This window comes from Emys orbicularis, chromosome 8 (assembly GCF_028017835.1).
Source record: "Emys orbicularis isolate rEmyOrb1 chromosome 8, rEmyOrb1.hap1, whole genome shotgun sequence".
NCBI lineage: Eukaryota > Metazoa > Chordata > Testudines > Emydidae > Emys > Emys orbicularis.
This window is the reverse complement of record NC_088690.1, coordinates 79,906,702-79,918,907: the sequence shown is the minus strand read 5'-3', so window position 1 is coordinate 79,918,907 and position 12,206 is coordinate 79,906,702. Positions and strand designations below refer to the sequence as shown.

At 39.2% G+C, this 12,206-nt stretch overlaps 1 protein-coding gene across 1 annotated transcript in view; it reads right to left on the bottom strand.

The window, feature by feature from the left end:
• The window catches only part of FBXW11 (F-box and WD repeat domain containing 11), a 67,658-nt gene that overhangs the window by 29,811 nt on the left and 25,641 nt on the right, over nt 1–12,206 (bottom strand). The window contains exons 4-5 of the mRNA XM_065409227.1: nt 4,463–4,649; nt 3,320–3,410 (exon numbers count right to left, since the gene is read on the bottom strand). Of these exons, the coding sequence (XP_065265299.1) occupies nt 3,320–3,410; nt 4,463–4,649 (278 nt within the window). The remainder of the gene's footprint in view (nt 1–3,319; nt 3,411–4,462; nt 4,650–12,206) is intronic.

Genomic DNA, 12,206 nt, shown 5'->3' with positions numbered 1-12,206 from the left:
TGGTATAAGCTGAATGCTTCGGATTCTGGAAGTGAGAGTTGGCTTAACAAGAGAGACTTCATATCCTTAGAAGTCTGGACAAAGACATGTCTGTTTCCTGAATATGGACAAGCTAAGGCTTACACTGATTTTGGGTAGAGTGAATTCCAGAGTGAGAGCCTGTAACTGAAAGACCTGGCTTCCTTTGAGTAGTTAGCTTAGGTGTCCTGGACAAATAAAGATGGCATGTTAAGTAGGAGTGAGTGTCTGGTGCGGCCAACACCCATGTGGGGCTTGGTGGGTGGTAGCCAGCCCCTTGAATTCACCTGATGTCGCTGACAGCCAGTAAAGAGTACAGACTAGTGTTTTATAAATTTACAGATCTTAGGCCAGAAAGGACAGTTATGATCATCTAGTCTGACATCCTGAATAAACATTACGACTTAGTATTCCACCCAGTGATTCCTACATCAAGCCCGTAACTTGTGATTGAGATGGAGCATCTCTTTTAGAGAGACCTCTAATCTTGATTTAAAGATTTCAGGAGGTGGAGAAGCCACAAAATCCCTAAGAAAGCTGTTTCAATGGTTAATTGCCTTGACTGTTAAAAATTTATGCCTTATTTTTAAGTCTGACTCTGTCCAGCTTCGGCATCCAGACATCGGATCTTATCATCTCTTTGTCTGCTAACTTAAAAAGCCCTTGACTGATCAAGCTACCTCTTCAAAGCCCTAAGGAGTCCCAGAGAAAAGTTAATGTTATAATGGAATTATGGTTATAAGTTTGTATGAGTAATTTTGGGGAAAGACTTGATAGAATATTTTATTTTACAGACACCCAGCATTAGAAGGCCAGGACATTTTAAGTTAAGGATACCTGCAAAACACCAAAACGTTATGAAAGTATAGAAATGCAAGAGTTAAGGTTCTCTAAACCACCTTAACTCTGATCCTGTATGCTCACCTCCCTTCACGTGAGTTAAAGAGACAATCCATACCTTCTACAGGGCAAGGTTATATTCCATATTCAGCGTATGAATGTAAGTACCAGTTGCCGACTACAGAAATAGCATCTTCAAAGCCAGATTCTCCTCTGCCCTTTGACATACCAGCTACACCAACAGCTTCCCACTTACCATACACATATGCCCCTCAACGCAATGTGCCACACCCAACCAACTACTCAGTATAGTTAAGAGACTACAGGAGAAACATTACCTACCACATATCACTTTCACGTATCCTTGTTCCAACAGAATCCTCAGTCACAGACAGCCACCTTATCCCTGTACATTTTACAAGTACTACACAGATTCCAGAGGAACCTCATTTAATGAAAGATGTGACAGGCCAGGGCCAAATGTATTTTGAATGGCAGTTATGGGAGGAGAGTTACAGTTCAATAAAATACTTTGAGTCTACATTTCCAGATTTTGAAACACCTGGTATCTTTGCTTGTTGTGTTGGGGATTTTTTTGGCTTTGTTTTGTTTTGAAGATGTGAACTCTCAAAAATTTCCATGACATCAATTTTCTTTTAAATTTTTTTAGTACAGTGGGTCTAAGGTGGGTTTTTAAGATACTGTTTTGAATTTACAATCTTAAGTTTAATTTTCTTGGAAACTTGCACAGTTACAAGAAAATGTCTCCATCAGACTTATAGATTTCACTGATATCGCCCCCGCACTTTGTAAGATCACTTAAAACACGCAAGGCTGGATTTTTTTTTTATTATTATTTTTTATATTCAATCATAGATATCAGGGTAGGTTTTGGGGTTTTGGTTTTTTTTCAGCTTTTATGGCCATTCATTTCCTGTCAGTTAGGGTAATCAGTTTCAAAACTTTCATATCTCTAACTCTGGCCAATAACAAAGATGCACAAAGGATGCAAGTAGTAAAAGAATTTTTAGGCCCAAATACTGCTATTTTTGCTACTTACTTGAATGGGAACAAGATCTGGCCCATACTAATGGAGAAGGGGGCTCCAGCAAGAAATAAAACTGAAGCAATGGAGGGAAGCCTGCTGCCTAAGCCAGGTGACAATCACAGCAAAGCATGGGTTAACCAATACCAGAAGGATCTTATTTCAGGAAATCAACTTCAACCATGCTAAAAGAACTTGTATGCAGAAGAGAAAAGGATAAAACAAGCTATCTCACCACACAAGTATGTAAAGGTGTATGGTGCACAACCAACAAGTACTAATATCGTGGCTGATTTTATTTTGCTTAGGCTTTATTTTATGTTCAGATCTATAGTTGAAAAAAATCATTTGAATTGTTATCAGTAGCTTATTAAAATATATATTTGAAAATGAGAGTTAGAGTTGATTTGCGGGGTAGCTAAATTTTACAGACAGGTTGGAGTTTTGAGTAATTTTGTTCATGAAGTGCTAGCCATACAAGCTCACATTTGCCATAACAGAATGATTCCATTAGTTCACATCTGCCTTAACCAACAAACACATGTTTCTTCACTAATGAATTCTGGACCAATAACTTTTATGTCCATCACCTGGCTGAAATAAATGCATTACAGTTTTTGGTCTAAGGAACACATTTTTATGGCAGATACATAGCTAACTGGATAAGACTAAGCTTTTCTTCTAATATGTGAACACCAAGATGACCTTAATCTGTCAAAAACATATGTTGAAAAGTAAATAAGCCATAACTTTGTAGCTCTTTTACAAGGTAAGCAAAATATCACATTGTCAAACAAAAAGTCATTTCTGTCTCATCGGTTATAACATAAACGCACTTTATGTTATAACCGTATTGTAGATTCTTACTACAGTCATTCAAGAAAGACAACAAAATTCTGCACTCCTTGTAAGGACAGCTATATTTGTTATCTTGAGTCTCTTAAAATTAAGGGGGGAAATGAAAATATTAAATAGATCTTGGTATTTTAATGTTTAATATTAGAAGTTTAAATCTGAACTTTTAAAAAAGTTAGGATAATCAAATTATATAGAAAAACTGGTTATACAGTATGCATGTGATTGTCTTGGGGTGCACGAGACTATTAAATATTATAATTCTGTTAAGTCAGACTTCACAATTCATTTCTGAAAAGTCCCGAAGTCCTTCAGAAAAAGAAACATACTTCTAACATTGACATTACCAAGTTACCTTCATATTGTATTTACTCTATCCAATAAATTACTGCACATATTTACTGCATTTTCCTGGCAAATCAGAATTAGTACTAGAAATAGTGTAATCAATTACATAATGCATTATATTTAAAAACATACTGTTCAGGAATATATATCAGAGTAACAAACTATCAGGAAAATGTACTAGCTTGAAAAAGTTATTTGCATTGGAAAACATACCTCTATATCCTGTATTATCTTTGGGTATAATGACCTGTAAAATGAATTTGGGGGGCCATCTGTGGGTCTGTTTTTAAACAGGTACTGATCCCTAACAAAGAACAAACAAAAAAAGTTATATTTTCCAGTATGACATTAAACCAAAAATCCCTGCACAATGGATAACTCTGCACTAAGCTAAAACGCAGTATATACATTCTCAAACAATACTTTTGATACCTTAAAGTCAGTTAACCCATGCAAAAGAATGTCTAAAGGACTATACACCTCAATAACGGCTGTATTTAAAAATGTTTGAGGTTCAGAAAAGGATTGCTGGGTTTCCCACCTTTGACAGGTCTTGAGTCCGAGTCTGCAGTTTCATGGGCATGCTATTACAGAGCGCAGTAAAGCAAGATGCTAGAGAGGAAAAACACACAGAGGAACCTCCCTCTGGATTTGCAAAAGATGGAAAACCCCCGTTTTCCCAAATCTGGAACAAAGTATTACCAGGAAAGAAATAAAATTTTGAATTCTAATTAGCCATTTCGCAAAAGTTTAAGTGGCGATATTTCACTTGACAAAGTACCTAACAAGCATATTGAGTAGCTTTCTGTACTCAGTGTTGCACATTACAGTTCAGAGGTAATATGGATAAATATGCAAAAACTGCTACAGTGAGACTTTGCAGAGTAAAATTTACCATAAGAACTCAAAAAGTGAAAAGCAATGGGGTGGGCAGGGAAATCGAGCAAGATATCTGAAGAAAAAGGGAGCAGACTAAACAAATGCAGATTTTTAATACAACTTATGCCCCCCTCCCGTCTATCCTAACCACCCCCACACTTCTCCACAGAAGATTTACGAGGACTAAATCGTAGGGGAGGGATAGCTCAGTGGTTTGAGCGTTGGCCTGCTAAACCCAGGGTTGTGAGTTCAATCCTTGAGGGGGCCATTTGGGGATTTAGTTGGGGATTGATCCTGCTTTGAGCAGGGGGTTGGACTAGATGATCTCCTGAGGTCCTTTCCAACCCTAATAATCTATGATTCTATGACTAACAATACCATAAATTTACCTTTTGGCAGAACACTGGATTTGGGACATTTGTTACGAATAGCCTACAAAGCTGGGTGAATTCGTTTACATATTGCAGTAGTACTTACCAACCCCTTCTTTCAGAGAGCCCTTTCCACAGTGGATCAGTGCGCACCATTCTCTCAATCAATTTCTTCCATAGCATTCCCTCAGAGATGACTCTCTGCCATTCCTTACACACCAGCTCTGCTGCACAGAGCGATCTGGCATCAAGATAGGAAAGGATATTTTCTGCTATGTGATCTAAGCCTTGCTCTACAAAAAATAAGGACAATCAAAATGTCAGTCTTGACAGTAAACCACTAAATGATCTCAGCTTGTCTGGTACACTCAGGAAAAAGATAACGTGGTTCTACTTAAGGCACTAGAGCAGTACTAACACAAATATTTGTTTTATAGAAGGGCTTAGTGCTGTATCATTATGGATAAATTACCTAACACTACACAAGAAAATAAAGTGGCATTATGATCTAACAAATCAAACTTGAAAATAAAGTACTAATAACCTGAGAAAAACACACCAACTGCACTGAAAATTAAGCTTAGGAGTTAGATAAGAAAATACAACTACCAGTAAGGAAGCACTGAATTCAAACTGACACAAGAAGCAACATTTTGAACAAGTTAATAATTCTTTATTCTCTATTTCTAACATCTTTTGCATACCAGAATTCCACTCTATGAAAGCTGGGCTATGAAAGTAATCAAGAATTCACCACATTGCATTAATAGCACAACGATTATTCTGCAGCTTCTTTTCTGCTCCATATTAATTCCACCACAGATGCGGGGCAGGAATGCTGAACTCTTTTTCAGAATATTAGAGTTTGCTAAATGACAACACAAATGAAACATTTCATATTTCTCTTCTCTTACCATTCTTCCTTTTTATGATTAACTCCTACCCTGGCAATGTAGAGTAAATGAACACAGTATATGATCAGATTCCTCTTGAGCAAATGCAGACATATCCTTGTGAGATGGTCAGGAGAGGTATTGGAAAGGATGCTGTAGAGCAGTGTTTCTCAAATGTGGCCACCGTGGCCATCAGGGGGTTTTCTTGTGGCTACAGCCTCTTGGGCAGTGATTGGAGAGGAGGGGGGAGTGGCAAAGCATTCACCCCTTCCTGGGGGCCACCAGTAGGGGTTGGGCCCTGCCCCCCTTTGGAGCCACAAACACCAGAGGAGCAGACAGCCAGCATGAGTTCTCCCCTTTCCCAGGGGCAGTGGGGCTCAGGCTTCCGGCTTCAGCCCTGGGGCGTTGGGCAGCAGGCTCTGGCCAGGGGCTTTGGGCTCCGGCCCCAGGCTCAACCTCCCTCCCATCACCCATGGCCCCCCTTCTCCAGCCCTCCATTGCCCCTGGCCCCCCGCTGCCTCACTACCCACCTCTCTATTCAGAGCTTAATTTATCACCCAGCTTGCCAGGGCTGAGTAAGTCTGTAGATTTTTTTAATATCGCTTTTCACAGCAAATATCAGTTTTCACAGGAGCAGACTTACTAGCTAGCAAGTCAAAAAAAGAAAACAGCAACCAAAAAAACAAAAAAGAGAAGAACATGCAAAGCACCTTATTTTGTTTCTATTCTGTTTAGATCTAGTAAAGCAGAGAGACAACTGTACATTATTTTTAGTATCGAGTCTGAAAAAAAATCCTACATAAATTACAATGATTTGTACATGTGCATATTTATTTGTTTTTCCTAAAGTAAATTAAGTATTTTAGGAAAAATTGTCAGCGCAGCCACCAGTAAGAGTTGGTGGCTGCACTCTAAGGACACCAAAAAATTTCTTGTTTGAACCCCTGTAAGAACAGGAGTTCTCACAAGGGTTCTCCCACCTCACAAGAGTTCTCCACTTTCTAATGTCAAGGTTAAACACCTTTTCCATTAAGCTGTTACCACAACCTGAGAACATGCTGCATGACCACTCCTGAACTTACTTCAGAAACTAAGGGTTCTTAACTGTATACTAAAGAGAGCACACACTTTAAGCCTTGTCTTCACTACTGCGCTGCAGTGGCGCTGATGTACTGTGTCCAGTTCTGGGCATGACACTTTAGGAAAGAGGTGGATAAATTGGAGAGTCCATAAGAGGAGCAACAAAAATGGTAAAAGGTTTGGAAAACCTGACCTATGAGGAAAAGTTACAAAAAAACTGGGTGTGTTTAATCTTGAGGAAAGGTGGTATTGAGGGGTAGTTATCTTTTAAGTCTTCAGATTTGTTAAAGTCCGTTCTAAAGAGGATGGTGATAAATTGTTCTGCGTGTCCAATGAAGGTAGGACAAGAAGTAATAAATTTTAGATATTATGAAAAACTTTAAGTTTAAGGATAAACTTCCTTATTAGGCTTCCAAGGGAGGCTGTAGAATCCCCTCACTGGAAGTTTTTAAGAGCAGGTTGGACTAACACATGCCAAGGATGGTCCAGGGTTACTAGTCTTGCCTCAGCTCAGGAGGCTGGACTTGACCTCTGTCTGTCCCTTCCAGCCCCACATTTCTATGATTCTATATTTTATACAGAATAATTTGGATAAACCTAATTTGACTTGGTAGCTGCAAAATCTGCATCATCATCTTTAGAAAGTGCTTTGTTATTGATTCTTGATTGCATGGATATCATTTAAAACAGCTCAACAGCCATTTCTTCTGCAATTTCCTCTCTTCCCTTCACCATTCATTAATTTCCACAGGGCTTGCCTAACTAATATGCAGTTCAGTGAAGGACTCTATAGAAACATTCTTAAATAGATCTCTTCTTAAATTAATACTGTTTTCATTGCTAGGTTTAAACTAGGCCATCAAGAGGTACAGTAACAAGTGAAAAAAACTGTCACCCAGAAAATTTTACACTTAGTATATGTCAAGGATTTCTTTGCCATCTGCTACAATTTGACATATACTATCTGCTAAAACTAAGGCATCTACACCTCTACCTCGATATAATGCGACCCAATAGAACACGAATTCTGATATAAAGCGGTAAAGCAGTGCTCCAGGGGGGCGGGGCTGCGCACTCTGGCGGATCAAAGCAAGTTCGATATAACATGGTTTCACCTATAACGCGGTAAGATTTTTTGGCTCCCGAGGACAGCGTTATATTGGGGTAGAGGCGTATATTGGAATTCTCTGATTAGTGCTATTTTTAATATGGTAAAAAATCCAGGCTGAAATGAGTAATGGACCTAACAGTGATTTCCCAGTGGACGAGTGATGGACCTCGCTCAGTAGGCCTTTTCACCAATCCACCAATGAAGCTTAAGTGTGCATATTCTTCTGAAAGTTGGATCCTAATTCTTTTAAAGACTAATCTGAATATATATCCCTGACCTGCTGTCTAAATTGTTTCTACCTTTGTTCAACTTTAAATGAGCTCAAACTGCTTACTAGCTAGTACTCTTGATATAAATTAATATTTAGACTAAAGATAAGGTGTGCATGCAGCACCCCATATAAATAATCAAATATACTGATGTACTGGAAAACCATTGGGTGCATCTCCACTGACTTCAGTGGAGTTGTATGTATCACTGACATTACCCAAAACATCTAAAAGTTTAACGTTGTAGTCCAGCTGTAGAATAAAGATTACCTTATCTGATGGGTTCTGTTATGAGGGAACATGGTACAGAACAATGACCTGCATCTGCCTGAGCAGGTGGGCTAGATTCTGGATATTTGTGTGTTTGGACTTGGGCAAGAGAATGCAGTTGATCTACAAGGTGTATCCAAGCAGTGGTCTAAAAATGCAGCCATTTCAATATGCCTCTTCCAGTAATCAGAGTTTCAAGCTAGAAATTAATGTTCTCAGAATAGAATTACATCTGCTGCAGAGTGCATGACAGCAGCAAGTGTAATTAGAAAACAATGACCACCTGGAAGAATGTCTTGTCTCAATTGCTGAATAAATGCATTAACTTCCCTGGTCAAGCCAATATTTGAGTAACTGATCTGGAAACTTGGAACTCTAGGGAACAGACTGAGAAATACAGAAATAAACTTATTTTCTTGATATGGCTTCTGGCATCTCTTGCAGCCAAAGAAGGGAGCTCTGCCAATGGGCTCTCATTTGGTATAACTTTGCTTTACTTGTGAGTCTCTTTTGACTCCATTGTCACAAAAATGGCATTGCTAAAGTCTCTCTTTGGGCCCGGAAGTTTAGGTTTGTCAGAATCTGATGGTAAAGAATACGATTTAATCACAGAGTCTGAGACTTTAATGGGCCCAGTGACTTCTTTGGCTTCATCCCCCGCCGGAGTGGCTGAGGCCGGGGCTGGAGCTTCCCTCTCCCCCGCCGCTCATAGCTGTGGGCTGGCGCCAGAGCTGTGTTGTGTGTACTCCCCCCTCCCTCTCCAGCTGGGGCCTGGGCCTGGAGCTGTTCTTCCCCTCTTTCCCAATGGCCAGAGCTGTCCCCCCCAGCAGCCATGGCTGGAGTTGGAGCTGTCCTCCCCCCACCCAGCAGCAGCACGAACAGTCAGTTGTGTGTCATTCTCCCTCCAGCCCCCCAGCCCCCGCACTTGGGCTCTCAGTCAGGGCCCCCCAACGGTTATTTTTAGTAAAAGTCATGGACAGGTTGCCGGCTTCCATGAACTTCTATTTATTGCCTGTAACCTGTCCGTGACTTTTACTAAAAATAACTGACAAAATCATAACCTTACTAATGGAGTACCATTTTTGCCATTAGGAGCACTGGTGCAAGCTTATTGAACTATCTCTGAAGAGATGATGCTGGAATAGTATCTGTTCTCTCTGTGTAGTTAGAGGTATTTAAATTACAATATTACGCTGCCTTTATAAAGCCAAGATAAAGAGGGTTACCCAGTTCTGGGATTTATGATACAGTAGCTAAGGCAAAATGATTCTCTGGTGACATCCTGTGGATAGTTACCTGTATCCTTGGAGACAGGATGCTGAGGTTTCTCAACTGTTTCTCAAACTAAACAATCAAATTCCTCAACGTTGCATTTATTTTTGGTCCAATTAATCTTACTGCAACATTAGAGTTTAACTTAGTCTTAACACCACGGACTGCTTTTGCGTTTGGTCTAGCTGTAAAGATTTCTTATAAATATTGCTACTAGTGTAAATCATTCAATATTTGCTTTAAGATGACAGGCTCAAGACAATGAACCATGAGCTGTTATAATTGTCTTGTATTTAAAGAAGTCATTCAAATAAATGGAGTAGGATAACTAATTCTCATTTACCTTTTCTTAATTTACAAAGGACTTGTCTACACTACTGCTTAAGTCGATGTAACTTACATCGCTCGGGGGTGGTTTTTTCATCCACTAGGTCAGTAACCCTGTCAAAGAAGGCAATTAGGTTGGTTTGGCATGGATCTGTTCTTGACAAATCCATGTTGGCTATTCTTTATAACCCTATTAGCCTCTAGGCGCTTACAAATTGATTGTTTAATAATTTGTTCCAGTATCTTTCCAGATACACCTCTACCTCGATATAACGCTGTCCTCGGGAGCCAAAAAATCTTACCGCGTTATAGATGAAACCGCGCTATATCAAACTTGCTTTGATCCACCGGAGTGTGCAGCCCTCCGGAGCACTGCTTTACCACGTTATATCCAAATTCGTGTTATATCGGGTCGCATTATATCGGGGTAGAGGTGTATTGAAGTTCGGTTGACCAGTATGTAATTCCCTGGTTCGTCTTTGTTCTCCTTCAAAACAGGTACTATGTTTGCCCTGCATAAAATAAATGCTAAAACTTCCGAGATTGCTTCAGCTAGTTCCTTAAGTACCCTGCTGACTTGAATACATGTAACTTATCTAAATATTCTTTAACCTGGTCTTTCCCTATTTTGGTTTTCAATTCTTCCCCCTGGTTGTTAATATTAATTGTGTTGAGTATCTGGACACCATTAACTTTTTTAGTGAAGACTGATGCAAGAGAGGTATTAAACATCTTAGCCATCTTCATGTCATCAGTTATTAGCTCTCCTTCCCTGCTAAGTACAGGACCTACACTTTCCTTCATCTTTCTCTTGCTCCTCATGTATTTAAAGAACCTTTTATGTCCCTTGCTAGGTGTAACTCATTTGCCTGATTTTGTCACTATATGCTTGTGCTATTCTTTGTACTCCTCCTCAGCAATTCATCCATGTTTCCACTTTTTGTAGGATTCCTTTTTGATTTTCAGATCATTAAAGAATTCCTGATGCAGCCATACTGGCCTTTTACTATTCGTCCTATCTTTCCTATATCACCAAGTTCAAACAAGCAAGCCTTTTTCAGTCAGAGGTTCCCAACTTTCATTGCCTCCAAAATGGCAATTCCCTTTCTGATTATGGATCTTCACTGATCAATTATCAGGACTTTACCAATAGCACCTGCTATGTCAACATATTTAAGTAGACATTTGAGGTGTTCGATATAGCATGATCTTTATGGTAAACTTGTTCTTCTAACCTGCACCTGTCCCACTAATTCTAGTACATATTGTAATTCTGATTTTCTAAATCCTGCTTTTCTTTAGGACAATTTTGCAAAAAGAAAGTTATCTCATTTGATTGTGCTCTTATTTCATTAGTTTTTTTGAGAAAATTCAATCATGAAGTGGTCATTTAAAAAGTTATTTTAAAATAACCGATTTGATATAGTGAAATCAAATGTAGTAATTTGTGGCAAACAATAAGAACACCTTCACAGGCTAAAAATAAGGAAGGCAATAAAGCTGTACTGACTGCACTGTTTTCAGATTTTGATGCTGTGGGATGTGTAGGAGGAAAGGGGAAATACACTGTATCTTAGAAGGGAAACATTTAATATAGTTGTAATATATTTTTTTGAGATTTCAGTAGAAAACTGCTAAACATCGCTGCTTAAGTCGACTTTTTAACAAGTTTAAATCAATAGCCTTAACAGTACTTATACAGAACAACTACATCTAGTGTCCAATAAATTAATTAAATGCCATATTCTCAATGCAGGATACTAACCATCCCCAACACACAGGACAAGCAAATCAACATTTGACAAAGGAAAAATAAAATCCTTTTTACATTAGCATTAATAGCTCCCAAAGTGAATGGAGCACTGAATATGGCAATTAATCCTTTTACCCCGATACTGTAACATAGGGATTACTGGGTAAACAAAAAGGTTCCCAAGTTCCCATTCCGCTGTATCGCTTTCAGCTCAAAAGCCTCTATACCAGTGCTTCTCGTACCGGTCCGCAAGCCATCGGCTGCCGGTCCGCGGCGAGTTTCCTCATAAGAGCATCGAATAGGATAATAATATGGCACAGGTCCCTGGCACATTGGGGGGAAAAAATTGCCGGTCCCCCACATCAGATAGCTTGAGAAGCACTGCTCTATACAGCCCCTGCTCCAGGTCCCACTCACCGACCTGCTCTCCAATTACTTGCTTAGTTTTCTCTACCCCTGTAATTCTACAAAAATACAGGGTAAAGATGTTAACGCACCTAACAGTGTTGGTATTTAGATAAATGGTTAGGTAAGCAATGACTCCACATACAATTAAAAGGTGATATAGCTCTGTTTAGCTGATAATTTAGTTGTATCACACCCTGCAACAACACTAAATACAAAAACTTTGGGATTAACTGTAAAAACAAGTCTACAGAACATTCTTTGCAATAGATCACAAAGTGCATAACCTAGTGTTCTGAAGGAACTAAACTTAAATTATTATAATGCAAAAGTACATTAAACTGCTGGACCAGGAGGTAATCTTGCCTCTAGAAGTCATTTTTAAAATGAGCTAAATGATTCGGGTGTCCACATAATTAGCTTTTTACAGCATCAGCAGATCTGCAAATTCTGAATTTGTCAATCTGTAC